The following is a 27,499-nucleotide window of genomic DNA, read 5'->3' on the forward strand; positions in this document are numbered from 1 at the left end:
GGGGTGGGGGCAGGGCAGGTTAAAGATTGAGGATGCTGGGGGGTGAGGGCAGAGGGGTTGGGGGTATTGAGGTAGAGGGCTGGGGGGGGTTGGGTCAGGCGAGGGGCTGGGGGGTCAGGTGACTGACAGTCTTACACTTCAGTGCTGATCAATATTTTATTACTGTTTCCGGGGTCCAGGGGGTGGTGCAGAGAATGGGGCTGACTGAGAAGCAGGGGGGCTGCTCACTCCCAAGCTGCCTTGGGGTCTCACTCCCTGATGCCCCCACACACAAAGTGGGGGGGCTCTGGGGTGACAGGGCTGGGCACCATGATTGACCCCACCACGGGGGCCCAGGCGGGCTGGAAGGGCCACGTGGGGGGAAGTTGGGGTTTGGGGCAGAGCCAAGCAGTCCCCTCCTGTCCATGCTGTGGCGGCGTGGGCTGTGGAGTGCAGCTCCGGGAGGCTGGAGTGAGCGGGTCACTGCACTGGCTGCACATAGTTGGCAGGGTACAACCCTACGCGCCCTCCGTCCGTTACCCCCCGGCACCAGCCCTGCTCATCCTCATCCTCCAGCTTGGTCAGCTCCTCCCCTGCAAGCACAGGCCACGTTAGAGAGAGGGGGAGGGGTGCCCCGGCTGGGGCTGAGGGTCCATGAAGGTCCCTCCATGGTGGTTGAGGGACTCTGGGCAGAGGAGGGTCTGGGGGACTCAGTGGGAAGGCCTAGTGGGCTTCAGGGATCTCATCTGTGGAGAGGTTGGAGTCTGCATGGGGTTGCGCGAAGGAGGTTGGGGGACTTGGGTCTGGGATCTCTGCGGGTCTAGGCCAGAAGCCTTCACTGTGAGGGGGTGGGAGTGGACCTGGTGGGATGAGAGGGGTACATGGGGTATAGCCTGGTGGGGGGGTTGAGGGATGGGTCAGGGGAAGGTTCTGGGAGTGGGGAGCACGGTAGGGATCTGGGGCTGAGTGCCCCCAACCTCTTCCCCCAGGGAGCCCCTTCTGTGCCCTCACAGCAGAGTACAGATGGGTTGAAGTACTGGAGGGCTGTGGGAAGGCGAGTGAGACTTGGGTTTGGCTTCTCTGGGGAGCTCTGGCACCTGAGGGGTTCAGGGGGGAGGCCTGGGCAGCTCCAGGGCCCTCACCTGCAGAGAAGCTCAGCTCATCCGGCTCCTGCCCAGTGTAGTCATATACGGCCCGGACCCGTTGCCCCTGGCCTGGTGCTGGGGCTGGCATTGGTGGGGGCACCGGTGCTGGCAGTGGTGGGGCTGGAGGTGTTGGGATGGGCTCAGCCACGCTGGGGAGACAGGCAGGGGATGAGAGGCTGTACCTGGGTGTGGCTCCCACCCCTGCTGAGTCCCCAGAGTCACTGGCGCCTTAGGCACCCCTCATGCCCTTCATCCCTGTGCCCTGCTGTTCGGGGGGGCAGGGGGCTCTCTGATAGGAGAGGCTGGGGGGGTCACCCCAGGCTCCCTGTGCTTGCCCTCCAGGCCCTACCCCCACCCCCCTGCCTACTTGGCCCTTCAGTCCTCACCCCACCAGGCGCACCCGCTTCCAGGCCCCTCCCTTTCCTCTCAGGCCTTGTCCCCCTCACCTGCCCAGGACAGGGCTGTTGCTCTGCAGTGGCACCTTCTCCTCCTGCCCTGGCTTCATGCCATTGCTCTGCCTCCCTGGCTCTGGTCTCCAGGCCTGGGAGGGTTGGGGGATGGGGGGAAACGGGGTCAGTCTGGGACCTACGGAGGGAATGCTGTGGGGAGCTGGGCAGGAGCTGGCTGGGGGCAGTAGGGGTGTGGAGGGTCTCACCTCAAACTGGGGCCAGGTGGTGGGCATGCCTGGCCCGTGCTCCCGGCGCCACCAGGCCAGGTCGTCGTGGGCACTGATGTCGGCAATGGCCTGGCGCAGCTGGCTCTGCGCTGCCTGCACCCTGTGGGGATGAAAAGTCAGTTCCATGGGGAGGTGGGGGAGCTGGGTAAGGCCCCCCAACCCATGGCCCCCTGCCCACTAGCTCCAGCCCACCAACCCCCACAGCTTTTCCAGCCTAGCCCCAGGATCCCCATATCTGGGCCCATTCTCACCAACCCCAGCAGCAACGTTCCCTTCCCTCCCTGATGCCCCAGAGGGGCTGAACTCCATGGCAATCTCTTGTCTGGAAGGGGGCACAGGAGTTTTCAATTCCGGGGGGGGGTGCTCATTATAGGTCTCCCCACCTGGTCAGGGGTCAGCAGTGGGGTCCCAGCAGCCCCCCCTTTATTTGAGATGGGGATATCTTGTCTCCAGGGTAGGTTAGGTTCTTGGGTGCCCCTTACTTTGGGGGTGGGCTCTGGGGTGCCCCTTACTTGGGGTAGGTGGGGCTAGATCCTGGGGTGCCCCTTACCCAGGGTGTGTGGTGGGATCCAGGCGACGCTGGAGGGCCAAAAGTGTGTCCTTGAGGAAGGCGATACGCCTTTGCTCCTGGGCCTGCCCCTGCTCGAACACCGTCTCCATCTCCTCCATGTAGCGCGGGCTGGCCCTGGTCAGCTCGGCCAGGACATGCTCATAGCGCTGGCGCTCCTGGGGGAGGCACAGGCAGGTGAGTAGTGGGAATCGGGGGGGAAGGGGCAGGGGGTGTCTGGGAGGGTTAGGGCAAACAAACCTAAGGGGTAGGGCCAGGGGGGAGTAGGCAGGTGAGGAGGCATCCTGGGGAGGGGCTGGGGTGGAGAGAGGTGAGCATGGGCAGGGGGTGTTAGGGGGAACTTGGGGTGAGTGGAAGCGAGGTCCAGCCCCACATGGCAAGTGGGGGGTCTGGTTCTGGGCCTGGGATGGTGATGGCACTGGCACTAAGGATGGCATGGGAGGTGCAGGGGGTGCCTGACTCTGGGGTAGAGGGGAGCTGTGGGGAATGGGGAGGAGGGGACAGAGGCCCACCTTGTGGGTCTCCTGAGTGCGGCGCTGGCGCTCGTCCCTCAGGGCCCGCTGGCGGTCAGGGGCCAGTGGGGGCCCCCCTGGGGGTCCGGCCTCACGCCCTGTGGCCTGGTGCTCCTTGCGGCAGGCCAGGTGGTATGCTGCCTTCGCCTTCTCCACCTGGGGGGCAAGGTGGTGAGGGGCTCCTGAGCGGAGAGGGAACAACTCCCCCCCGGCCCCTTTGGCCCTGAAGACCCCCTACACACACTTTATGCCCCTGTCTGACATGCTGGCACCCATGGCAACCTGTTACTCCCTGAGCTTCCTGCCCCATGCTGTGTCCCCTACCTAACTGGGCAACCCCCACAAGCCCATGCATGGTACTATGCCCCTGCCAGCCTCTACCACTGCAGCCCCTGCATGACACTATGCCATCCCCCAGCCCCTGATTGGTACCACCCCTTTAACTCCCCATATCACCCCCCAGCCCCTGCATGGTACTGGCTCCCCATGCTATCTGCGCCCGCCTGCTGCCCTGTACCCACCTTGCGCAGCTTGCGGGTCCAGCCCCGCTGGGCACGCCGGAAGCCATTCTCCAGGTCACATGCCTCACGGAAGCCGCCTAGCACCTTGCGGTGATAGTGGTCACGCTGCCAGCCCCGCACCCGGGCCACCTCTTCAGCCACCAGCGCTCGCTGCATCTCCCCATGCAGCTGGCTCAGCCGTTCTGTGGCATCTAGAAAAGCCTGCCAGGCCCGGCGTGCAGTGCCATATGTGGGGCCTGAAGGAGAGCCAGCATGGGCAAGGTCTGTGGGCACCGGGGGCAAACTTGGGGGAGCTTGGCAAGGGGGTGGGTAGGGGGCACCATGCTGAGGGAAGAGGTGCAGGGGCTTTGGGTACTACTGGTGGGGAAGAGGACAACTCACTGGCATCCACCAGAGGGCGCCACTTCTGCACCCAGCGTGCCAGGTGCTGCCCATAGGTGCGCTCCACCCTTGCCCGCTCCTGGAAGCAGCTGACCAGCTGGTCACAGACCCGGTACCCATCATCCAGACGCCGCACTGTGCTCTGGTACTGCTTTGGCTGTGGGGGGAGTACACAGAGGTGGTGGGGATCAGATACCTGAGATCCTTACCCCATGACTGCTTGCCCTACAATCTCTCCCCATGGCTTCCCTCCCCAACATGAACCAGCCTGCCAGCTTTCCAAGGGGTTGGGTCTACTGTCTGGACAATGCCCTCCCCCTGGATCCAGCCCCCTCACAGCAACCCCTTACTCCAGTTGCTTTGTTTCTGCCCCCTCCCCTAGCCACTCACCATCCAGAAGCTGTCCCCAGGGGGCTCATCTCCTGCCACCTCGCTGTAGATTGCTGACATGGCACTGTCTGCAGGGGGCCAGAGGGGACACATGAGAGCCCTACACTCAGGGGACCTCCCTCCCCCCAGTCTCATGTCCCTCCCCAGAGCCCCTGTATTTCATCCTGGGAGGGCTTTGGCTTCCTTCTCAGGGTTTAAGCTGACCAGACTCATGGGGCCCTGCCACCCCATCCCACAGGGACCCCACACTTCTGCTGTCCCTGGACCACTGCCTTCAGCCTGCCAGGGACGCCCTTTCTGCTCTCAATGCAGCCGCTTCTGCAATAGCGGTCTGTGGCCTCTTTCAGCCCTACTGGCTCTGCTCCCTCCCTTCCCACCTCCTGAGGCCCCTACTCCCTCCCCACCAGCTCCCACTCTAACCCCCTCCTACCTCACTTGCGGCCCCTGGGAAGCCCTGTCACTGCATAGGAACCTCACCCCACCTGCCCCAGGGGGATCCAGCCCCAGCCCCATGTGCCCTGGCTGTTACCCTGGGGGCTGGGGCAGGACTCCTGCCCCAGGTACTGGCCGGGCATGGTGGGGACGCGGCTCCGGAGATGTGCAGGCCGATCCCAGGCTGGGCTGGAGAGGGAGTTGGGGGGGGGGCCGGGGTCTGATGTGGAACTGGGCAAGCAGTGCTGGGACATGTGTTTCCACTTAGCTTGGAACCACAGGAGCGGGAGCCCTGCCACGGGGCCAGGCCCATGGCAGGCAGGGGAGGGGGAGGTGCACAGCACAGGCTTTGGCATCAACTCATCCCAGCTTGCCAGGGCAGGGGAGTGCCAGGGCAGGCCTGGCACCGGTGTTGTGCCCCCTGCCCACCTCAGCACCCCCGCTGGCCAGGGGCCACCACCAGCACCACATTGTTAAGGTCGATGTCAGCATTGCTAGGGGTCACCGTGGTGTTACTATGGTTAACCAGGATGTCACTAGGGGTCACAGTGGTTGCTAGGGACCATGCCAGCCTCACTAGGGGTCACCTTGACATCACTAAGGGTTACCATGGTGTTGCTAGGAGTCATACCAGCATCACTAGGGGTTACCAGGAGGTTCCAAGGGGTTATGCCAGCATTGCTAGGGGTCAGGCTGCTATCGCTAGGGGCAGCCTCAGGTTGCTAGGGGTCACATCACTGTCACTAGGGGTCACTGTAGCATTGCTAAGGCCAGTACTGGGAGACTAAGGGTCATCATCCTGTCACTATGAGATATGTTGCTAGGGGTCATTTAGGGCTTCATCTGTGTCACTAGGGGCTGCCAGTACACTACCAAGAGCTGTGCCAGCACTGTTGCTAGAGGTCACTGCTAGGGACACTGCAGGGTGGCTAGGGGCCATGTCACTGTCCCTAGGGGCCACCGTGGTGGCACTTGGGGAGGCTGGGGGTGCTAGGGACCGTGGCTGGTAAGGGTCACCAAAGCGGCACTGCTAGGAGCCATGTCACGGTTTATAAGGGTCACTGTGGTGTTGTGAGGTGCCATGATGGCATTGCTAGGGCAGGCTGGGGTTGCTAAGTGCCCTGTGGGTATCACTAGTAGGCAGTGGGGCATGGCTGCAGGCCTGAGGCATAGCCACAGCCAGGAGTGGGATGAGGGGGTACCAGATGGAGCTCCTACTAGGTGGCATCAGGCTGCAGGAGTCCCCCAGTTTGCTCCAGCAGGCCCTGCCATGTCCTCCCACTCTTTCCCCCTCCTCAAGCAGGACTCTCCCCCTTCCCCACCCCCCACCACTGTACTTTGGCTCATGCTAATTTTCCACTTGCTGAAAAACTGGAAAATCTTAATGGGGCGATCAGGAAAGGCCAGGCTGGGGGTGGGGAAGGACTGGGGGTAGCAATGGGCTCCCGCTTGGCCCCAACAGCTTCCACTTCACCTGGAAAATCCTCTGCCTTGGATTTTCCAGTATCTCATATGGGCCAGGAGGAAAGGAAAAACCCATGGAACATGTGTGCATGTGTGTGTGCATATGTTGGGGTGGGAAGCTGCCCTGTGGCCCCAACCCACTTTGGTGCCCAACATATGTTGCGGGGGGGAGGGCTTGGCCTGGGGGGCAGGGCCATAAGCCATGAGGGACATGTTGGACTCCCCATACCATGGTTGCCCCCCCCCACTAGTCTCCTCCCAGCCTCCTGCCCCTTCCCAGATGCTCTGGGGTGCCCCTGCCAGGCTGGGACCCTCCCATCCGTCCCTTGGCCACATGGCCCCTTCTGGCCCAGCTGTCCCCATGCCCTCTCCTCAACAGCTCCCCCAACTACACCCCCATCTTGGCATGCTCCCTTTCCTGCCCAGTGCCCCAGTGAACATCAGAGCCCATTCCCACAGTGACACAGCCCAGTCCACTCTTCACCCCATAGTCACTCATCCCCTGCACTGTCATTCCACCCCACCCCACCCTGCCCCCAGTGTCCCATAACCCACTCCCTGAAGTAACCAACCCTATCCCACCTGCACTCCTGGCAATCAACCCATACCCTGCTCTCCACTCCTCTACCCTTGCACCTCAGTGACCCCCACATTCCCAGCTCTCATTCTGGGCTTTAGCATGGCCTATTCCTCCCCCCGCAACACTTGCACCCCCACCAACACTTCCTTCCTGGCACCCTCAGCAGCCCGGGGCAAGGGCCACCACATTATAGAGGTCAGTCTGTCATCGTTCCCCGCCCTCCCCCGGCCACCCTCCCAAACCCTCCTGCCCCCTGTGCTCCCACTGTCCCTGCCACCCCCGTGTCCCTCCGCCACAATCTGCCATACTCACCCTCACCCCAGGGTCCCCCAGTCCCTCCTGCTCCTCCAGCTCTGTCTCGCTCACTCTCTCCAGGGCTCCAGGCCCACCCGGGGCCCTAGCCAGGGAATGTCAGACAGCCTGAGCAGGGGAAGGGGGGGGGCCCGGGGGCTCCCAACCCATGTGCTTTTAACCTCTTCAGCTCTTTGAGCAGCATGGGGATGAGCCTGGCTGGGCACTGTCCTGAGGAAGTTCACAGCCACAGGGCACTGTGATAGGGAAGTTCACAGCAGTGGGTCCATAGCAAGGGTGTTGCAGTAGCGAAATTAGGAACAACAAGTTGTTGCCATGGGCAAAACTTGCAGCAGTGGGGTCTTGTTTGGGGCACTGCTGTGGGGATGCTCACAGCACTGGGATCCACCCTGAAGGTGCTGCCGTGAGGAAGCTCATAGCACCGTTACCCCGCCTGAAGGCCCTGCCATGGGGAAATTTTCAGCTTCTCTCCCCATACACATTCCTGTTCCTGCACACTCTTGACAGCTGCAGCAGCTCTGAGCTGGCGGCTGGTGTCTCCATGTGCTGACAGGGCCTCTTAATGCCCCACCCATTCCCCTGTCTTCCCCCGCCATGCACCCTCCCCCCGGGAGCGGGCCAGGCCAGCTGTCCCAGGCCCACTGTGGAGCTGGGACAACTTGTGCCAAGCAGAGACATAAAAATAACCCGTGCGTCCAGCCCCACCCAGGAATATTTTGAGCACTGTGAAGGGGTATTGGGTTGCTAACAGCCTTGGACAGGAGCTCCCAAAGGGCTGGGATATAGCAGGGGATAGGGCCATGTTTCGGTGCTGGGTCCCAAGCCTACGCTATAGTGGAGGACAGGCCGTGTCTCAGCGCTGAGTCCCAGTGCTCGATATAGCAGGATGTGGGTCAGTTCCTGCGCAAGTAGTCGAAAGTATCACTGCTCCCCCAAACTGGTGGAAGAGATCTGGGGGGCAGAGATGAGGACAGCACAAGGAACACCCCCTCTACCCAGCCCCGCCCCCACCCAGGCCCCGCCCCTCCCCTTCCCAGGGCTGCCCGGCGGATGCCTATCCCAAGCTCCCACCCCTGACCCGCATGGACCCCTGCCCCCTCCCCCTCTTTCCCGTTTACCCCCCTCGTCCGCGCAGAGAGCGGTGTGGGGGAGGGCAGTTGGCATTTGTAATCAGGCGCGCAGCAGGCAGCCCCGGGGGGGGGGGGGGTCCTTGCTAGGCGAGGTTTTAAGGCGGCGCCACGTAGGATTAGAGCACGATTGCGCGGCCATGTGGGCGCGGGGGGAGTCGCAGCGGAGAGTTGGGCTGAGGGGTCTCTGCAGGGTAGTTAGGTGGGGGTCGTGTGGGTTGGGGGAACCTTGGGGGAGGTCCTGTAGTACGTAGTAGGGATACTGGGGGGGCAGGCGGGGGGGGGCGTTCAGGGCTAGGGGATATCTGGGGATTCATGCAGTAGAGGGGCTGTGAGTGATGGGCAGACTTGGCAGATCTTTTTATGCCGCCCCCCCCTTTTTTGTTTGTATCAGCATGAGGGCCCCTACTGGCTTAAACTGGGCCCAGTTTCCACAGATAAGGCACTTACTCAGATGTTTTTGAATATTTCAGGAACTCCTCAAGCTACAAGACAAGTCTTGTGCTGCCTTGGATCAGAGCTGCCCTCTGGGCTGGGGCTGTTGGTGTAGCTGAAGCTTCTGAAGATGGAATGTGACACATGGGTAACTGGGTGCTTGGGGCCCTTGCTTGTGTCTCCAAGGGAAGAGAAGTGTGCAGGGTAGTATTCCTATCACTTGGGGTTAAACACGTGATTTCTAATATTGTATTTGTTAGCATTGAAATGATGATGGTCTTGGGTAGTGGTACTCAACCTTTTGCTGGCTTGGGCTGGATGAGTTCCTCCGGGGTGATCTGTGGATCAGATTGGGCCCTATGAGTCAGGGTTGGGCCTTGCATGGCTTTAGGCCAGCCCCTGTGTCCCTGGGTTGGTTCTGGGCTACGAACACATACAGACATACTATCTTGCCTGTGGTGCTCCCCATTGGGTCTGGAGATCTGGGAGCAGCAATTGTTGCCACCACCACATTTTTGGCCCCCTGCAGGTGGGATGACATGTCTCTGCAGGCAGGACTAGGCCTGTGGGCTAGGGATTGAACATCCCTGGTCAAAGAGATATGCAAGAGGCAAGAATTCTTGCGGCTGATCCTTTATTGGACCGATTCTATGGTCATTAGATGTGTAGACAAGCTTTTGAGTATCAGTAGCTTTACCTCATTATTTCCAGGACTAGTAGAAGTAGTTGCAAGCAGGTGTTGCCTCATCTGCTTCGCTAGGAAGATCTCTCTTCAATTTCAGTTTCATTCCCAAAGTAAACAGGTTAGGAGTGGAGAAGACAAATGAATGTGTTGGTTGGGAATCACCCTTCTCTACACAAGGTGTCCTGGCACCCTGGGGTGCCACAACATCCTTTCAAGGGTATGCACAATATTAGTGCTGTTAGGTGTACAAACACCAACACAACACAAAATAAAGCAGGGTAGATTTGCATCTTTTATAGGCTAATTGTAAACCCAGAAACTTCAAATAGGAATCCACAGTGTCTAAACATTCCGGCCTGCTGTGGGTTTCCTGAGTTATTTGCAGCAGAAGAATTAGTCTATTATTCCTCACTCAAAGAAGGGAAAGCCAGTGGCCCTTCCTGAAGGGGGCCTTTGTGCCTTGGAAGGTTGAGAATCACTGTGGTAGACAACGGTTAATGCCAAAGTAGGGAACAAGGAGCCAGATGCTGAATCTGAATATTAAACAGCAGTGTGAAGGGCAGGGTATTGTGTACTTACTTTTCCAAGGTTGAGTGTTATTTAAGGAGAGCACAGATTCCCCCTATTCCCCTCTAAGAGTAACACTATTTAAGAAAAACATACAACTTCACTTTTTAATTGAAAACAGGAAACAATATATATTATTTTTGTGCTTCAGTTTGAATGGGTGTCAAGTACAGTACTACTCAGTAGCTAGCAAGTTTATGTACTAGGTCAAATACACACCATTCTTTAACCATGGAAAATGATTATTTCCTTTATTCATGCTTAAGATCTCTAGAGAATCTTCTCTCTGAAAATATTCTCTGTAGTCCTGAGACTCATGTAAAACAAAATCACTTGCATTAACACCCCTTCCTAAATAGACCAGTCCCTTTTGGGGGTGGGGGGAAGTGGTCAAGACTCCTAAGACTAGGGCAGTTAAAACCACAGGGATCAAAACTGTCTAAACCTGGTGACAGGAGTGTTGAGTGAGCCTAGGGATATAATTTGTGGGAGGGAGGGGTGCTCTGAGGAGAGGGATCCAAGAGACTTGTGTGCCCTTGATGGCAGGTTGACCTCAGGATGTGGTGGGAGAAGGGTTGAATGAGGTAGTATGGTGAGTTTGCAGGGGTTGAACTGGGCATGTTGGAAGCCTAGGGAGGGGCTGATGTTGCCAAGGGGGTAGGTGGGATGAGGGCTGGCAAAGATTTGGGGGGTGGCAGCAGTCCCCAGGTTTCAAGAAGGGGTAAGGGTGGCACTGGGTCCCCAGTGATGTTGGCACTGGGCACTGAGCTCTTCTGACGATGGCAGTGCCTCCTGGGGACTTGACACCCTGGAGGACTGAGGGGACCTTGTTGTCCTGGTGGGCTATGGGTTGCCTGGAAGCTATTTTTTTGGGGGGGAGGGGGCAGGCTGAGAGGGAATTGGCATGCTTATGGGTCTTGAGGCTCTGAGCTGGGATAGTCATCTGACAGCAAATCTGTCCTTCCCCTCCCGCTCCTGTGCAGTTTCCCCAGCATGATTCTGTGGGGAAGACCCTGTTCTCCCAGCTGATGCTGGGGGTGAGGTCAGATCTGCCCCTGACTCCTTCTGAGACCTTTCTGTTGGTAAGTAGAATGGGTAGGGGGCTGATTGAGTGGGGGTCCCTTTCGCTTGGCAAATGTTAGGGAGGGATCAGGGCTGAGAGGGCAAGTGTGGGGGGGGAGGGTCCCTGATGATGTCAGCACTGGGCACTGAGCTCCTGTGATGATGGTAGTGCCTCCTAGGGAATTAACACCCTGGGGGACCGAAGGCCATTGTATGGGCACCTCCAACCCCAGAGCTGGGATGAGGGGTGCATGTGCTATTTTGCTGATGCTTTGCTCTTCTCTTCAGGGGCCTGGCAACACCTAGCATGGAAGGGCTGTTGAGTGGTGCAGGGGGCCTGACCTTGCACTGGGAGCCCCCTGAAATGACCTTAGGCAGGTAGAACTGAAGTCATGATCCTCATGGGAACTAGAATATGCTCCAGTCTCCAGACCGACTCCAGTGCTGAGGTGTGAAGCAGACCCTGCCCTGCAGGGGTAGCCCCCCCCCCTTAGGGTTCCCCAAATGTTTGGGGGCTCTAACCTTCTCTGCCAGGGCCGGGGTCCCCAATGATGTTAGCACTGGGCACTGAGCTGCTGTGACGATGGTAGTGCCTCCCAGGGATTTGACATCCTTGGGGGACTGAGGGGACCTCTCCTAAATTGTGATGTATCACATACCATGTAAGGCTGGTCTGGGTCTAATTCTGCTCTTCTTTCTCTTGTAGATGCCAGTGATGGCCCATCTCTTCCAGGCCTGGTGTGCCCTCAGCGTTAGACCAGTGTGGGGCTGGGAGTGGGGGGCAGGTCTCCTGGGTTCCCTTCCCTGTACCTGTTTGCCCTGGCATTTCTCCAGGCTGGGCTACTTCCTGCTCTGCTGTCTGGAAAGAAGTCTTTGTGGAATCTGGGGGTGACTGGGCTCTAATGCCTCTCCCATATCTATGGATCTTTTGGCATCTGTGGGCTTTTTGACTTCTGGCTATGAGTCAGGCAACCCAGTTGGCTGTAGCAAGGTTCCCAGGATGAAACGGGCTGCAGACCTGAGGCTGGGCCTGAGCCTCTTGTTCCCAGACTTTCCTCCCTTGGGAAAGGCCTTCCTGTGCCCCAGCAATGGGGAGGCAGGAAGAACTGCACCTGACTCGGGAGGTGCAGGTGATTCTAAAACAGCTGTGGGTGGGCTGGGCCCACCTCAACTTCTGTTGCTGTCTTGGAGCAGGGGGTCACCCCACTCTGTTTCCTAGAGTCCTGCTCTGTTGTCCCTGAGACTGAAATCTGTGGGTGGGGTCAGCCTGGGCAGAACCCTGGCTTGGCCTGTGTGCTGTGGGGGAGGTGATTTCAGCATGGCAGCCCCATGGGGCAGGATGAGGGTGGGCAAATAGAGCAGTTGAGCAATACATGGGCCTGAGGCACCAAACTGGCTGGGCAGGCTTGAGGAAGCATGGCTATGGCAATGAATATGTGTTGGGTATGCAGAAGCTCAGGTGATTAGTCATGCATTAAAGTGGTGGTTCCCTTCTGCTTGGTGGGGTACCCTCATTGAAACATCAGTGTGTGGTTCTGTGCAATGGTATCTTCCTGTGGCTGGGTGCCCAGGTCTTGTATCTAGGGAAGGGAGGGACCCAGGGCACCCTTGTCCCCACTCCATCTGGCATTGTCTCATGGGGCTGATCACTCTCTGGGTGCAGTAGGAGCACTGGCAGTCCCCTCATGGGCCTGCATCTGCTGGGGAGGTGGTACCTGAAAGCCAGCCTGTGCCCAGTGGTTGCTATGTGTGGCTGTGAATCAGGGCACCCAGCACCCTAGAGGGGCTGTAATACAAAAGCCCCTAGGATAACTCAGGGCTTTTATTTTTATCTGGAGAAGCCAAAGCAAGTTCCCACCTACACACGGATGTATTGGGATATCATCAATTGGTCAACATTACCAGGAGCTGCTACTTGGAGCAGAGAATACACAGATGTACTAACTGGATGTTTTGGGGCCCTCAGAATCTGCCCTCATAGTTGAGACAAGTTCCGGACTCCCACCCCTGGGCCTCTGTGTGGAGCAATTTTTATACTGTTCAGATTCCATTTCTCTGAGAGCATCTCTTGATCCAGTGAGCAGGAAGCAGGGAAAGGGTAAAGACCTGTGACCCTTGTTCTTTCCTGGGGTTGCCTACTAGCGTTGGGTGTGGTTATTGGCCTATGCATCTCAACCCTACTTCTCATTGCTAATAGAGAGATTCAGATTGATTTGCTGGGATCAGAGTCTGTGGGAGGAGGAATGAGATGACACCCAGCACAGCAAAAAAAGGGTGATTAGTGTTTGGAACACCCCAGTACTGGGACCGCCTGCCCAGTGCAGCTGTGCAGTAGTCCTTGGCACTGGAATCTGAGTGGGGCTCCAGGAGGAGCTAGAGCAGTGCCAGGGCATGGGGCACTGCCTAGTGACACCTAGATGAGCTGACAGAGGACCTTCCCCCCTTGTTCCCAGACTTTCCTCCCTTGGGAAAGGCCTTCCTGTGCCCCAGCAATGGGGAGGCAGGATGCATTGCACCTTGCTGGGGAGGTGCAGGTGATTCTAAAACAGCTGTGGGTGAGCTGGGCCCACCTTGACCTCAACTGCCTTTCCTCATGAGTCTTCCTGCCACTGTGATGCAGGGGGCCATGTATCCCTGACCCTAATGCTGGTCTAGGTTCTGATCCAGTGTGGCATGTATTAGCTGGGCACTTGAGGGGATTCTTATACGCATTAGTGAGCCAGGCTTAGACCATGGTCAGGCCGTAGGGTTCAAAGAGGTTCTCCCTAGGCACCTAGGTATCCTTATATGCGAGGGGAGGGTGCTAAATGCAGACAGGGTGGAGTATACAGGCCCATGCCAGGAGAGGGCAGGGCCCAGGCATTTGGTAGCTTCACCCTACCTGGTGTCTTGGGCAGAGTGGGGGACAGCAATTCAAAACAGGTGTCAGGCATTCAGCTTTATTGGGGGTGAGGTATTGAATGCAACTCTTATCCCCCCACCTTCCCAATCCTGGCCTATTTGTCTGTGCAGCATCTTCAGGCACTGCCTTCCCTTCGCCGTTGGTGCCAGTGCAGGATGCCCAGGCCTAGCAGTGCCAACCCCAGCACGGCCACAGTCACGGCCAGCACTGGTACAATGCCCTCTGCAATACAGTGTATGGGGGTGGGTCATAGGGCTAGTGTCAGGGAGGTGGAGCCACATTGGGTGCAGAACAACTACTATTTGGGGGAGGGTGGGGCACGGATGGCATCATTGTGGTTAGCACAGGGGTGGGGTGTACTGGGGAGGGCGGGTGCTGACTAGAGCTTATCTCTGTCTGCCCTGTGGGCGGGGGGGGCCACTACTTGGCCTATGTTGGGGCTCTGTGTAAGGGTCTGGGGTGCACTGTGGGGCGGCGGGGGGAGAATGGCACTGGGAGTTTGAAGCCTGGGAGTCCTTGCCTGTGTCCCATTACTGGATGTGCTATGGGTATGAGGATTGGGGGATGGTCAGTGCCTGGCTCCCATGGGGATGAGGGGTGTTATGGGGCTGCCTTGACCTTGCAGGGACTGTGTGAAGGGAACTGGGGGATCCTTACCTGTGCCCTGTGGGGGCTGGGTACAGCCACAGTCCCAGGCCCGGTCAGTGGGGCGGACAGGTTGGGTGAGGTGGGTGAAGTGCTCCAGAGGACAGGGTGGGGGGCAGCCAGGCAGCACCAGCTCGAGGGAGTCACGCCCACTCTCATTGTGATAGAACAGGCCCACGCTGAATGTGCTGGGGGGCAGGGGGGTGATACCAGCTGTCTCTGGTGCCCTCCAAACCCCTCCCCTGCCAGGCTTCAGCAGAGACCCTGGCTAAACCCAGGCTGCTGACCCCAGTCTCCCCCATGGGGACCTTGGTACCCGCCAGCCCCCTCTCACCTGTTGCTCTCCTGGTAGAACTCGAAGCCAAGGCAGGCAGCATAGGGAGGCAGCTCCCCACTGTACAGGCCTAGGGCCCCCAGGAGGGCAATGAGGGTGCTGTCGTGCTGGGGGAGGGGAGACATCACAGCAGTGAGATGCACCTCTGCCCCACACACACCTGGGACCTCCAGTGACACCCCTTCCTGGGCCCTCTGGCCTTCCCACCACTTGCTGTCACCCATGGACACCCTCATGCCCCCCTCTACTCATCCACTCTGCTGGGGTAGGGGGCTCCCCACTCCTGATCCTGAAGGTACACTCCACCTCCCCCCAGCCTGCTCAACTACTCACAGGCCCTACGGGGCTCCTTTCCCCCTCATGCACTGTCTCCCTCAGCCCCTCAAAAGTGGGAAATCCCTTCCCTGGGTGCTCACCCCTGAGTACATCACCATCCGCAGGGGAAGGCTGTGGCGTGTCACCTCGGAGAAGTTCTGCAGCATGGCATCCAGCAGCACCCCTAGGAGTAGCAGGGGGTGGGGGTCACCCATGGATGGGGGATTATGTGGGGTCATTGCAGTCTAGCACGGGAGCAGGGAGGGGCACCCTGCAGTAACACCATAGGGTGGGGGGACTTGAGGGGAAGGGTTGGTGGGGGTGTTCTGGGGCTGGGGGTGTATGGACAAGTTCTGGTGGTCCCCACCCCCACCCAAGCCTTGCAGCACCCACCTCCTGTGAGCCGAGCCTTCTCAGCAACCCGGTGCAGCCCCACATGCGCCAGTGTGTCAAAGGTGACAATCTCGCCCAGTGTGGTCAGGACATGCGGTGTGGCCCAGGCTGGCAGCTGCAGGCCATGGATCTGCTGTGGGGTGGTGGAGATAGGGTGTGAGCCTGGGATGGGTCTGGGGGCTTGGCCAGAGGTCAGGGAGTGGCTCTGTGGGTGGGGGTCACCAAAAAGAGTGGAGGTGGGACAGTGCAGGCATACTGGGGCCTATGGGAGACATGGGTAGGATGGGTTTTTCAGAGGCCAGGTGAGGGAATTGGGGTCCTGCCCTTGAGTATAGCACTGGGTGGGGAGGGGGCAGCTAGGCTTGGTGCCCCATCTACCTGGCAACGGAGGGCATCATAGACCTTCCAGATACCACGTGGTGTCGCCCGTTCCAGTCCCAGCCCTGTCAGGTTGGCAATGTCTTCCAGAAACCCCTGTGGAGATGGGGATGCATAAGGAGGTGCCTGGCCTGGCTGAGGTGATGATGGGGAAGCCTCCCCCCCCAGGCACCTTCCAGGTATGCATGCGGGCCTGATACTGTGGCAGATGGGTGGTCTCCTCCATCAGCTGCTGGTAGCGTGGGCAAGGCTGCAGCGGGAAGCGCAGGAGCTAGGTAGGGAGGCAGGGTGGAGTTAGCAACACCCTGACCATGACCCCTCAACCCCAAGTAGGTGGGATGACAACCTAAAGGAGAATGTGACCCCAAGCCCCCTGACCAATTACCAAGAGCATGATGCTGCCAATCCTCACCCTGAGACCATGACCCTAACCTTAAACGGGGCCCTTTTAACCATTACCCCCTAATTCTGACTTAGAAGGAGATGGTGACCCTTGGACCTAGGGTGAGCTCTAATCTTAGCTGAGATCTCAGCTCCACAACCTCTGACCCTTGAAGGGCTCATGAGCCTGGGGACCAGGGCATGGAGAACATGGAGGTGGGCATTAGAAGGTGTGGGGGTGGGGCAGTGGGGGACATTGGGGTCTATGGGGGCATAGGTATGTGATGGGGCTTCCAGGTATGGGGCTCAGGGGTCCTGCCCTCAGGCTAGAGGCAGTAAGGGGGGTATGTAAGGTGTAGAGAGTGACTGGGCCCCTCTGAGGGGGTGACCTGTAGCTCTGGCTTACCCTGTCCTGCGCAGCTGGCACAGTGTGGACAGGCACTGGCTGCCAGGCAGAGTTGGAGGGCCCAGCGCCTCCAGGTGGGTACAGCCCAGCTAGGTTAGCTTGGGCGCTGGCCAACGTGCGGTCATAGTCAGTGCTGCGGACGTAGATCTGCAGGAGAGAGGCAAGTGGGGTGGGGGAAGGGTTAGGGTAGGGGGGGCTGAGCATGGGGGCATCAGGGGTCAGGAGGGGTACAGGGCCTGGGGGGGGGCTGTTCCTCCTTGGGGTGGGCCAGGAGGCTTGGGGGCAGTGGGGGTAGAGAGGGATCAGTACCTGCTGGGGGGGGGGGAGGGGCTGTTACCTCCTGGGGGTGGTAATGGGGGCTCAAGAAGGCCTCATAGCGCTGCCGCAGGAACTGGCCCAGCTCACGCTGCTGTTCCACCCCCACCTGGGGCAACAGGTGGAGTCAGGAGCAGCCCCCTATACCTGCATCATGTCTCTCCCTGCCCCAGTAAGGCCCCCCCTCCCCCCTCACCTGAGTGAGCTGCCGGAAGCCCTGGGGCCAGGGCCCCTCCTTGTGGGGATCACTGGGGTAGGTGTCCATGGGGGCCCGGTCACCATGGCGATACACCTGGTGTGCAGAGGAGACCAGGTGTCCCCCTCCTCTCCAAAAAACCCCCCACCCCCTACCCTCAAGATCCTGAGCTGGGAGGGAACCCAGGTGCCCTGGCTTTCAGCCCCCACTGCTCTCACCCACCAGCATCTGGTCCTTTTCCAGAGCTGGGAGAGAACTCAGCTGTCCTGGTCCCAGCCTCCCTTCTCTCACCCACCAGAGTCCACTCCCCTACCCCAAGCTAGGCTAGAACCCAGGGGTCCTGCTCTCAGTCTGCCCCCCACCCCCCAAACCACTAGCCCACCCTGGGTGGGCTCTGGCCTTGCCATACCAGTGTGACGAAGCGGAGGGTCCTGGCATGGGCATTGGGGAGCTGGGACCCCAGCAGGAGCAGGAGCAGGGCAGCAGGCAGCCCCATGGTGTGGGGCTGATGTGTCACCTGGGCAGGGCCTGGTTATAAGCTGCTGAGGTCTGCCTGCAGGTGGGGTGGGCCTGTCCCAGCCTGCATGCCCCCCACCTGCCCATGGGTGCCACTGCCTGCCCCACCACATCTGGGGGTGGTGGTGGTGAGGGCAGACTTTCCTAACTACCAGTCTGGGGCACAGACTTGCTGAGGTGGCTCAGGGAGGTGGTGGTAGGAGAAGGGGTTGTCTGTACATTGCTCATAGAGGTGTTTGTAGCTGCGGGCAGGTGTGTGCATGCATACGTGTGTGTGTGTGTGTGTGTGTGTGTATCCATGCATGGCTATGCAGTGTGTGTGTGGTGAGTTAATGTTCATGTTGACATTTCTGTGTAGTGCAGGGGGGGTGTTTAGTGGTTTTATGTATGTGAATGTGTGTTGTGTATACTTGTGTATTCCAGAGAGGTATGTGTGTGTGCGCACACGTGCTATGTATACTTCTATATTGCAGAGAGATGTGTGTGTGCATGTGCATCACAGAGAGGTTTGTATGTGCACACTGCATACTTGTGTCTTGCAGAGGTGTGTGTGCAGGCACATTGTGTGTAACTATGTATTGCAGAGAGAGGCATGTGTGCATGCTGCATGTACTTGTATATTACAGAGATGTGTTTGTGTCTTGGTTGTGTCTGCATATTGTAGAGGGGGTGTGTGTGTACTTGTATATTTCAGAGAGGTGTGGGTGTGCTGTGTGCATTTGTGTATTGGAGAGAGTTGTGTGCTGTGTACTTGTGCATTGCAGAGGTGTGCAGGCAAACTATTTGTACTTGTGTATTTCAGAGAGGTGTGTGTGCTGTGTGTACCTGTATATTTCAGAGACATGCATGTGTTTGTATCTCATGTATTTGGATACTGCAGAAGGTGTGTTTGGGTGGGTGAATGCACATGGTGCATGTGATGGAAATGTGTGTGTGCATGTGCACACTGATATGTGTGATGAATGGGTGTATGGAGGATGTAGCAGTGGCCTCATGGCAGGGAAGGTGCTGGAGTGTAGCAGGGGAGCGCACATGGGAAATGGATGTCATTGTGTGTCCATTGTGGGTCTATGGTGGATGAATGTGTTGAGGTGTGTGGTGCATGTGTCTGAGCCACTCAGGGGCTTGTATTAGTTGGGGTTAGGTGTATTGCTGCATGTCTGGACACTGCCCTGCTGCACCCCAGGGCATGCAGGGCTGTGGAAGGGAGGGGGTGTGGGGGATTCAGGGACCCTGAGGAGGCTGGGGCTGGGCTGGGGCAAGTGTGGGATGCTCCAGCCCCCTTCCTGCCATGAGGCCACTTCCAGAAGCCTTCCCCTTCTAGAAGGTGCGTGCCCAGATCTGACCCCAGGGCAGGGGCTGGCACAGGGGACAGGGATGGAGCAGGGGCCTTCCTTTCTAGGGGGTTCCAGCCCTGAAGCATTGTGGGCCTGGGCAGATGAGTGTGGGGGTGCCTGCATGAGGCAGGCCTTGGGTTTTGAGATCCCTGTATTGTTTCTGTCTTGATGCAGAAACCCGCCCCCCCGCCCTGGCCAGGTCTTCTCTCCTCTCCACTCCCTGCTGTGGGGCAGGGCTGGGGGCCAGTTTTGGGATGGGTGCCTTTCAGTGATTCCTGTGTAAGGAGGGCAAACTTGCCCCTACAATCCCCCTTACCCACGTGACTCCCCAGTGCAGAGGCTCTGTCTATGGGCTGGAGAGCAGAAGCAAGCTACAGACCTGGGGGTGGGCTGCATCTGGGGAACCCCTCGAAGTAGGAAGCTCAAACTTACCCCCAAACGCTCCTCCCGCCCTGCCATTCAACTCAGTGTTGAGCAACGGGATTGGATGACACCAGTGCATTTGAGAGGATATACATTCCCAATACAGGGGGGGCTATATCTCATGGGGTAAATCCAGCAAACTCAAATTTGCTTCCCGTAAACCCCCCCCCCCGGATTTCTGCCGCGGCGAGCTAAAAGGAAAAACCCTTCCCGATTGGGGGGCCGTATCTCGGGAACCCCTAAGTCCAGCGTGCTCATATTTAACCCTCTTACCCTCCCCAGCCCCTGGAATCCCAGTGGCGATTTCCAAGCAGATCGGACCAGGGTGGAGGGAGCTGGCTCGGGAACCCTTCAATCCAGCGAGCTCCAACTCCCGCCGGCACCCCCCACCAAGACCCAGCTGGATCCCGGGATCTGTACGGCGATTTCCGAACAGACTGGACCGTGCTGCGAGGAGCTGAGAGGGGAAACACGTTTTCAATGTGGGGGGCTGTATCTCGGGAACCCCTCAATCCAGCGAGCTCAAACTTGCCCCCCAAGACACCCCGACCTCCCCCCGACTCTGCGCCGCGGCTCCCGGGGGGTGGTGGGGGTGTCGCGCCTGGCAAGGGGCTTTTTTGAGGAGTGGGGGATAGAAAGCAGATTTCTGCTTTCAACAGCAACAATGTTGCAACCTCTGCTGCTGGGGAGGGGGCTAAGTGGGGCAGCCTGAGCCCCCCGCCGCTCCCCCACCACCCCGGGGCCCGGGGTTGTGGGGGGCAGTCGGTCCCACCCCTCCTCCCCCCTTCCTGCCCAATTACACCGGATCCGGGGGGGCTGGGCTGGAAGTGACGTGGATGTGGGGGTTCCCGGAAAGGCCCGTGTGAATGCGTGTGTGGGGGGGGGCGCCCGGAGGGAGACAGGTATGGGGTTTGGGATCGGGGCGGGGGCAGGGAGGGCTGGGATGGGGGGAGCCGGGCCGGGGGGCTGAGATGCGGGGGAGGGGCAGGCATGGAGCCTGGGATGGCGGAGCTGGGCAGGCCAGGGGGGCTGGGATAAGTGCGGGGTGAACCAGGCAGGGGGCTGGGGTAGCAGAGGCGGGTAGGGAGGGGAAGGAGGAGGAGGCAGGGTTGGGATGGGGACGGGACCAGAGTGGGGTCCAGGATCCAGTTATGAGGTGGGGGGGGTGCAGAAGCAGGGGCTCTGGGCAGGGAGCTAGGGTGGGGGTGGGGGGGATTGGGGCTGAGGGACAGCCCTGGGGGTCCAGAGCTGGGATGGCGGGAGTGATGTGGGGCTGGGCTGGGAAGTAAGGGTAGGGCATGATGGGCTGGGATTGGGGGGCCTGGGCAAGGCAGCAGGGGCAGGCTGCAGGGCTAGGAGCTTGTAGGGTTTGTGTGAGGAGAGCAGAGGGGAGTGAAAGGAGGAAGGGTGGGGGGCAGGACGGGTCCAGGGTTTGGTTATGGAGTGGGGGGGCAGAAGCAGGGGCTCTGGGCAGGGAGTTTGAGGGGTGATCAGGGATTGGGGGAGTCCTGGAGGTCTAGAGCTGGGATTGGATTTGGGAGGGAGTGATGTGGGGCATGGGTGGCAGCCCCAAGCAGGGGAAGGGGCTGGGGAAGGTCAGGAGTGGAGAGAGGTAGGTAGGGGGGGACTCCCTGCCAAATGGGGAGGACCCCACTTCCCTTTGCTTCTCAGAGTTATCCCCCCAGCAGCAGCCCAGACCCTGAAGGATCCCCCAGAACCTGCCCAGTGCCACTCAGGGCAGTGGCATGTGGCCCCTGCCCAGCTGAGCCTGCCCCCAGGAGGTGGTGGACATGGTGAGAAGCAGGAGATACTGGTTTGGAGGGGGCCTGGGGGGTGGTTCCCTCACAGCATTGCAGGGCAGCAGTGAGTGCTGGTGGGGTGAGGGGGGGTCTGTTTTTGCTTGTTTGACCATCCTTCTGTCTCTCCTTCTGTAGCACTGGGACTGGATGCCACTGACAGCCCACCACACCTCGACATGGCCACACAGGGATCTGACCTGCCAGGTGAGTGACGGGCAAATTGGGGTGAGGGAGTGGGGTCCCTTTCTGTGACAGAACCCAGGCATCTGGGCAGTGGCTGCCTTCCCCCCTGGTAGCACAGTGACCCCTGCAGGAGAACCCAGGTGTCAGAAGCCACATCAGAGGAACCCAGGCTACTTCCCTCTGTTGTCCAGGCATCTGAGGATCCACAGCCTCCCTTCCCTTTGCCCCAGTCTTGTAACACTCCACCAAAGACCCAGGTGTCCAGGCAGCCACAGGGTTCTCCTTTGGGGATCCTAATTCTGACCTCTCTCCCCCGCCTTCCCTCCCACTTTCCAGAGAACAGGGAGCCTTGGAGCCCAGCCCCCACCAGAGCCCCTGACCCAGAGTTGAAGAACGAGGGTCCCCACTCCCAACTGGAGTTGGAGGCTGTCCCAGAGAGTGAGGTGCCAGGCACTGATGGGGAAGGAACCGCCCAGAGATCTGGTGAGGGGCTGGGGGGGAGGGGGTGGTGAACGGGGTGGGAGGAGCTAGAGTAAGGGGTGAGGAGTGAGGAGTGCATCTGTGGGTGCTGGACTCAGCAGGGCAGGGAACCTGGCTGTTAGTGGGGCTGCAGGGCCAGGGGGCCGTAGTAGGGCTGGCTGGGTGAGAACTGAGGAGAGTAGCTAAGGAGGTGGGGGGCAGTGGGGCATGGAAGCAGTGGGGGGTATCATTGGAGCCAGTGGGGGGCACTAGGGCATGGGGGTCCAGTGGGCAGCAGTGTGGGGGGGTCACTGGGACATGGGGAGCAGTGGGAAAGTGATGGAATATAGGGATAGTGGGGCATAAGGGGATAGGGGGCAGTGGGGCATGGAGGGGCAATGGAGGGGTGTCAGGGGGCTCAGTGGGGCATGGGGGGCAGTGGAGTATGAGGACCAGTGAGTGGGGGGCAGTGGGGGTGGTCAGTGAGGCATGGGAAGTAGTTGGGGAGTCAGTGGGGCATAATGGGCAAGGCTCAGCAGGCAAGGCCTGGTCCCCCAAGCCTGACCCTGATGGTCCTGCTTTGCTCCTCTATCCCTATGGCTGCAGGGGAAGAACCAGTGCGTCGCCACCGCAAGGGCCCGGCTCCCAAGATGCTAGGCACAGAGCGGTGCAGTGTATGCGGGGACAAAGCCTCAGGCTTCCACTACAATGTGCTGAGCTGTGAGGGCTGCAAGGGCTTCTTTCGCCGCAGTGTCATCAAGGGGGCACAGTATGCCTGCCGTGGTGCTGGCCAATGCCACATGGACCCCTACATGCGCCGCAAATGCCAACTGTGTCGCCTCCGCAAGTGCCGCCAGGCCGGCATGCGAGAGCAGTGTGAGTGCTTGGGGCTGTAGGCTGGAGGGCAGGCTGGGAACATGGGGGAGCACTGGGGTAGCTACGTGGGGGGAGAGTCACAGGCTGGCAATGTGAACAGTAGAAATCAGGCCCCATGGTATGTGGCCAGCCTTAGGGCACAGGTTCGCAGGCACCAGCCAGGTGGGTCATGCATCAGGCGTGGTACTGGTGGCTGGCAGGCAGTGAACCAGGCCATGGGCCCAAGAAAGCTTGTGAGGACTTGGGGATCAGAGGGGTGAGGGCATCAGGGGAGCAGGCTGTGTGGACTGGGGGACCAGCAAGGGCTGATGGAGGGCATTGAGGGTCCAGCTGGCATGTGCAAGTGGTGTGAATCACATGCTGGGGCAGGGAGGGGGGCAGTGTGTGTCATGGGCTGGGGCTAGGGAGGAGTCCAGGGGGGTGGGAGCTGGTTGGCTTGTCTGTGATGGGGTGGGGGGGGCAGGGGCACAAGGAGGGGGAGGGGTGCTGGGGGGGTCACAGGGTATATGGGGAGGGGGCATGGTGGAGCAGCCAGCTTGTCTGGCAGTGTGGGGGCAACTAGGAGCCTGGGATCAGGCTGGGCAGGCGGTGGGGACCTGGGGCACCAGCAGGGGAGTGGTGTGCTCTGCTCTGGAGAGGGCTGAAGTGGGGTGGAGAGGGGCAGGGGTCCCTTCCAATGCCTGTGCCCCAACAACCCCGTTACATGGCAGATGTCCTGTCGGAGGAGCAGCTGCGGAAGAAGAAGCTGAGCCGGCAGCAGCAGCAACAAGAGGGGTGTAGGGGGGGTGAGATGCCCCGGGTGCCCCCACTGCTCCCAGACCCTGTGCTGGGGCTGCCTGAGCCTGCCCAGCTCACACCGCAGCAGGAGCGCATGATCCAACAGCTGGTGGCGGCTCAGCAGCAGTGCAACAAGCGCTCCTTCAGTGATCAGCCCAAGGTCACGGTGAGTGGCCTTGGCAGCCCTGGGCACTGCAGATCTCCCCAGCTCTGGGCACCAAAGTCCCCCCCAACACACACTGGCAAGGCATAGACATCAGAGCCTTCCCTCCCCTGGTGCCAGGGAAGGTACAGGTGCCTGGTGCCACAGGACAGAAGTACCATGTCTTGCCCTCTTCCCCATGGCTTGGGCGTCTATTATAAAGGTGGTGGGACACCCTAGCCCTGGACTACCCCATAGCAGGCACCCCTTGGATCCCCCAGTGTGTGGGGGTGGTAGCTCTTGGGTACCCCAGTTCCTTTCCAAAGGATGATGCTGTCCCATGGGGGATGGGCATGGAGGTGCCACATGTCTCACCCCAACTTGCATTGTGCATATCTGCAGCCATGGCCCCTGGGCAGTGATCCCAACAGCCGGGAGGCCCGGCAGCAGCGCTTTGCCCATTTCACCGAGCTGGCTATCATCTCTGTGCAAGAGATTGTTGACTTCGCCAAGCAGGTGCCTGGCTTCCTGCAGCTGGCTCGTGAGGACCAGATCGCCCTGCTCAAGGCCTCCACCATTGAGGTAGTTCTGGGCTCCAGGTTTTCCATAGGACATGGAGAACTTAGGGAGGGTCCAAAGGCAGGCAACAAAGGTGAAAAGGGCTTGGAAGGCAAGTCACATGAGGAGAGGCTGAAGGAGCTAGGCATGTTCAGTTTGAGGAAGAGGTGCTTAAGAGGGGGCATGATAGCAGCCTTCAAATATTTGAAAGTCTTCTATAAATAAGAGGGAGAACACCTTTCTCTTATTGCAGAGAGAAGGAAGAGGACCAATGGCTTGAAGTTGCAGTAAAGTAGGTTTAAGTTGGATATGAGGAAAAACTTCTTCACTAGTAGAGCTGTGAGGCAGTGGACTATACTGCTTTGGGGAACTGTGCACTCTGCATCACTGAAGGTTCAAGAAAAGGTTGGACAGGCATTGGTCAGGGATGACCTAGGTGTAGCTATGCCTGAGTTCTACCATGGGGGTTTCCCAGGCTTCTGCATTTTGCTGGTTGCCCCTTCCCCCCTTTCTGTTACAGGTGTCAGGGTTTTTTCAAGTCTCTTTTAAGAGTCATTGGGTGTTGGATGTAGCCAAGGCTGGGGATTGGGACTGGGCTGTGCCAGTGCTTCTGCTGGGATCAAAGCTGGAGGTTTCTGCCTAGAGGGTCTTGCCCCTGTGCTCAAGATTAGACCAATCACCATATCTGAGGTCAGGAAGGAATTTTACCCCTGGTCAAATTGATAAAGACGGGGAGGGCGGGTTGACTTCCGGAGTGGGGACATGGCTTCTATCTGGGATCTCTTGAGGTTATATTAACAACCTTTTAGAGAAGCAGGATGTTGGCTGCTGTGGTCCCCCTGCTTTACTGGTGCCAGGTTTGGGTGTTAAGACTTGTGTTAGGGTTGACAGTAGCTTTGTTAAGAGTTTAGAGGATGGATTTGTAGAGGATGGTCTGGATAGGACTGATCCTGCTTCAGGCACGAGGTTGAACTAGGTGACCCCTGGAGGTCCCTTATGTCCTGACTTCTCTGATTTTACAGTTCTATGAGGTGCATCACTGGGGGGGGAGGGAGGGACAGACAGAGTGGAGGCTGTGTTGAGGGCAAGGGCACAGGACCATGTTGAGTGGGCTCTGCAGCTTGCCTGCCCAGGGCATGCATGTTGCTGCTTGCCAGGGCGAGGGTGGTCCATGGCTATGCAGTAAATGGCAGGTGCTGTGGCCCCATGGTGGAGGGGGGCTCATGCCCACCCTGCTCCCCCCCAGATCATGTTGCTGGAGACGGCACGGCGCTACAACCATGAGACAGAGAGCATCACCTTCCTGAAAGACTTCACCTACAGCAAGGATGACTTCCACCGCGCGGGTATGTGGTGGCAGGGGTGCTGGCACAGGGTCTGTGGAGGAGCTAGGGGGTGGTATAGGGGAGTGCAGTGGGCAGGATGTGGGGATCAGGGTAGCTCTTGGGGTATGAATGGGGGTGGGGTATCAGGGGCTGGGGTGCTAGGGGCTCAGAGGAGGCCTCTGGGGGGAGCTGTTGGGTCTTCAATCCATGTCCTGCAGGGTGAAGGAGGAAGCCATCAATCCCAGCTTGGATGGTGCATGGGGATGGCTCCTAGGGGGCTGGGATTTCAGGGATGTCTGGTGGGATTTGGGGGGTCTCAGCAAGTCAAGGGGATTTCCAGTGAGATGTGAGTTTCAGGGGGGTCTTGGTGGGATATGGGGGTTTTCAGTGGTGTGAAGGTTGAACTAGGGATTTGGGGGAGTGGGGGAGGTCTCAGCAAGGCATGGGGATTTCTAGTAGGGTATGAAGACTTGGGGGTCCTGGTGAGTTGGAGGGTTTCTCATCAATGGGGTTGGAAGATTCCTGGTAAAGGATTTTGGCATCTCAGCGGGGTTTGGAGGGTTCCCAAGTGATGCGTGTGTGTGTGTGTGGGGGGCGGGGGGGTTGTCTCTGGATTCAGAGGTTCTGGGGTGTGGGGACATCCCATGCCTGCAGGGGGCATTCTCAGTGGGGTCTGGGGGTCCTGGTGGGGCATGGGCCCCCCAGGTCCCGCTGAGGCCTGCGCCTCGCAGGTTTGCAGGTGGAATTCATCAATCCCATCTTCGAGTTCTCGCGGGGCATGCGAGGCCTGCAGCTGGATGACGCCGAGTACGCCTTGCTCATCGCCATTGACCTGTTCTCGGGTGACCGGCCTGGTGTGCAGCACCGCACCCAGGTGGAGGCACTGCAGCTGCCCTACGTTGAGGCCCTGCGTGCCTACACCCGCATCCAGCGGCCCCAGGTACAGTGGGGCCCCCATTGCACCCTGACAGCCAGGGTCAGAGAAAGGGGCTGGTGACTCTTGGCCTGGACCCTCCTCTTGGCCTGCCCTGGACTGGATGATGCTTCTCTACAGAAGGGGGGTAAGGAGCCATGTTGGTGGCAGGGCTGGTACTGCCCCATCTGACCACAGCTCCCAAGGCTTTGACTCCTGTACTCCACATGCTGGGGAGCACAGAAGGCAGAAGCATCACTAGGGTACAGGGGACAGTGGATAGATCCAGGCATGGGGGTAGGAGTGTAGGGGCAGCTTTTGGGGGTTGGCCCTGACACCCCCTCTCTTCCTCCCCCACCCCCCTCCAGGACCGGCTGATGTTCCCCCGCATGCTGCTGAAGCTGGTGGCCTTGCGTACATTGAGCAGTGTGCATTCAGAGCAGGTCTTTGCCCTCCGCCTGCAGGACAAGAAGCTGCCACCACTGCTTTCTGAGATCTGGGATGTCCATGAGTAGGTGTGCAAGGCAGGGGGGGGCAGGACAGAAGGGTTTCCCCCCCCACACATGGCCAGACCCCCCTTCTTCCACACTGATGGACCAATGCCAGAACCCAGCAAGGGGCAAGCCCCCCCCATACCTCGGACTGTTGCTAGCCATGTGATGCTATGCCTGGCTGGAAGATGGATCAGGACCCCACCCCTGCCTGGCCCAACTGGAGGCAGCCTCAGGACAGTGGGATTCTCCCAGGGCTGGGGAACCCCTCTGCCCCACAGCTTATGGGGCTCAAAGGCTTGTTGTCCTCTCACCACCAAGGGGGAGTTCCCCTTCCAGGAAAAGGGGGTGTGGGGTGGTGACCCCTGGATAGAGGGAGGAGTGCAGAGGGGCAGGCCCCCGTCCTCTGCTGCCACTGGAAGAACTTGGGGGGAGCAAAGACAGTGCTGCCCCCCATTCCTGCTGTCATGATGATGTGTATGGACAGAATGCCTCCCCCGCTGGAGTCGGGGGTGGGGTGGGTAGGGCAGGGCAGGGGACACTCACCCCATGCACACACATACACAATGGGAAATAAAAAAAATTACAGCTTCTTTATG

The 27,499-nt window shown here is 59.3% G+C and overlaps 3 protein-coding genes, 1 long non-coding RNA gene and 3 other non-coding genes across 20 annotated transcripts; 5 read left to right on the top strand and 2 right to left on the bottom strand.

Moving 5' to 3' along the window:
- Positions 1 to 142: 142 nt before the first annotated feature.
- LOC149863872 (protein kinase C and casein kinase II substrate protein 3-like) lies at positions 143 to 7,894 on the bottom strand. Of its 5 annotated transcripts, XM_090048420.1 has the most exons (11): positions 7,789 to 7,894; positions 6,961 to 7,196; positions 4,173 to 4,240; positions 3,783 to 3,939; positions 3,402 to 3,637; positions 2,881 to 3,036; positions 2,351 to 2,526; positions 1,780 to 1,900; positions 1,571 to 1,665; positions 1,122 to 1,273; positions 143 to 572 (listed from the first exon to the last, which is right to left on the bottom strand). In XM_090048420.1, exons 3-11 carry the CDS (start codon positions 4,230 to 4,232, stop codon positions 460 to 462), a joined length of 1,266 nt encoding a protein of 421 aa, XP_089904546.1. In that variant the 5' UTR covers positions 4,233 to 4,240; positions 6,961 to 7,196; positions 7,789 to 7,894; the 3' UTR covers positions 143 to 459. The 5 variants fall into 5 exon arrangements, with proteins under 5 accessions (XP_089904546.1, XP_089904545.1, XP_089904543.1 ...); XM_090048419.1 differs by lacking the exon at positions 7,789 to 7,894 and having other exon boundaries at positions 6,961 to 7,399; XM_090048417.1 differs by lacking the exons at positions 6,961 to 7,196; positions 7,789 to 7,894 and adding an exon at positions 4,702 to 4,975.
- A 295-nt stretch (positions 7,895 to 8,189) lies between these two features.
- LOC149863873 (uncharacterized) lies at positions 8,190 to 12,361 on the top strand. 7 transcript variants are annotated; one of them, XR_016442450.1, is made up of 3 exons: positions 8,190 to 8,200; positions 8,561 to 10,856; positions 11,125 to 12,361. It is a non-coding gene; the product is annotated as an uncharacterized LOC149863873 (long non-coding RNA). The 7 variants fall into 7 exon arrangements; XR_016442446.1 differs by having other exon boundaries at positions 8,191 to 8,281; XR_016442448.1 differs by lacking the exon at positions 8,190 to 8,200 and adding an exon at positions 8,223 to 8,289.
- On the top strand, positions 10,511 to 10,601 carry LOC149863874 (small nucleolar RNA SNORD88). The gene has a single exon (XR_016442823.1). It is a non-coding gene; the product is annotated as a small nucleolar RNA SNORD88 (small nucleolar RNA).
- Positions 10,956 to 11,044, top strand: LOC149863875 (small nucleolar RNA SNORD88). The gene has a single exon (XR_016442825.1). It is a non-coding gene; the product is annotated as a small nucleolar RNA SNORD88 (small nucleolar RNA).
- On the top strand, positions 11,377 to 11,468 carry LOC149863876 (small nucleolar RNA SNORD88). Its single transcript, XR_016442824.1, has one exon. It is a non-coding gene; the product is annotated as a small nucleolar RNA SNORD88 (small nucleolar RNA).
- Positions 12,362 to 12,510: 149 nt separating the features above from the next.
- Positions 12,511 to 19,653, bottom strand: ACP4 (acid phosphatase 4). Its single transcript, XM_090048198.1, has 11 exons — positions 19,387 to 19,653; positions 17,102 to 17,197; positions 16,928 to 17,014; positions 16,591 to 16,737; positions 15,976 to 16,074; positions 15,804 to 15,899; positions 15,426 to 15,558; positions 15,134 to 15,216; positions 14,718 to 14,824; positions 14,396 to 14,571; positions 12,511 to 13,960 (listed from the first exon to the last, which is right to left on the bottom strand). Exons 1-11 carry the CDS (start codon positions 19,411 to 19,413, stop codon positions 13,854 to 13,856), a joined length of 1,158 nt encoding a protein of 385 aa, XP_089904324.1. The 5' UTR covers positions 19,414 to 19,653; the 3' UTR covers positions 12,511 to 13,853.
- Positions 19,654 to 19,659: 6 nt separating this feature from the next.
- On the top strand, positions 19,660 to 27,493 carry NR1H2 (nuclear receptor subfamily 1 group H member 2). Of its 4 annotated transcripts, none has more exons than XM_090048194.1 (10): positions 19,660 to 20,279; positions 21,049 to 21,170; positions 21,312 to 21,380; positions 21,696 to 21,842; positions 22,425 to 22,694; positions 23,405 to 23,637; positions 24,016 to 24,195; positions 25,418 to 25,517; positions 26,228 to 26,436; positions 26,778 to 27,493. In XM_090048194.1, exons 3-10 carry the CDS (start codon positions 21,353 to 21,355, stop codon positions 26,922 to 26,924), a joined length of 1,314 nt encoding a protein of 437 aa, XP_089904320.1. In that variant the 5' UTR covers positions 19,660 to 20,279; positions 21,049 to 21,170; positions 21,312 to 21,352; the 3' UTR covers positions 26,925 to 27,493. The 4 variants fall into 4 exon arrangements, with proteins under 4 accessions (XP_089904320.1, XP_089904321.1, XP_089904322.1 ...); XM_090048195.1 differs by having other exon boundaries at positions 21,063 to 21,170; XM_090048196.1 differs by having other exon boundaries at positions 21,066 to 21,170.
- Positions 27,494 to 27,499: the final 6 nt, after the last annotated feature.

Source organism: Crocodylus siamensis, chromosome 5 (genome assembly GCF_052110815.1).
Source record: "Crocodylus siamensis isolate JL-2025a chromosome 5, ASM5211081v1, whole genome shotgun sequence".
In the NCBI taxonomy this organism is placed as follows: domain Eukaryota; kingdom Metazoa; phylum Chordata; order Crocodylia; family Crocodylidae; genus Crocodylus; species Crocodylus siamensis.

Coding starts and splice junctions, on each gene's coding strand:
- LOC149863872 (XM_090048417.1), bottom strand. CDS start 4,960: ATGCCAAAGCCTGTGCTGTGCACCTCCCCCTCCCCTGCCTGCCATGGG. Junction 1,901..2,350: donor GATCCCACCACACACCCTGG/GTAAGGGGCACC, acceptor TCATCCCCACAG/GGTGCAGGCAGCGCAGAGCC. Junction 1,274..1,570: donor AACAGCCCTGTCCTGGGCAG/GTGAGGGGGACA, acceptor CTGTCTCCCCAG/CGTGGCTGAGCCCATCCCAA.
- ACP4 (XM_090048198.1), bottom strand. CDS start 19,413: ATGGCAGGGCGGGAGGAGCGTTTGGGG. Junction 16,075..16,590: donor TGCCAGCTGCGCAGGACAGG/GTAAGCCAGAGC, acceptor CTCCCTACCTAG/CTCCTGCGCTTCCCGCTGCA. Junction 15,559..15,803: donor ATGATGCCCTCCGTTGCCAG/GTAGATGGGGCA, acceptor ACCACCCCACAG/CAGATCCATGGCCTGCAGCT.
- NR1H2 (XM_090048194.1), top strand. CDS start 21,353: ATGGCCACACAGGGATCTGACCTGCCAG. Junction 22,695..23,404: donor GGCCGGCATGCGAGAGCAGT/GTGAGTGCTTGG, acceptor GTTACATGGCAG/ATGTCCTGTCGGAGGAGCAG. Junction 23,638..24,015: donor GTGATCAGCCCAAGGTCACG/GTGAGTGGCCTT, acceptor GCATATCTGCAG/CCATGGCCCCTGGGCAGTGA.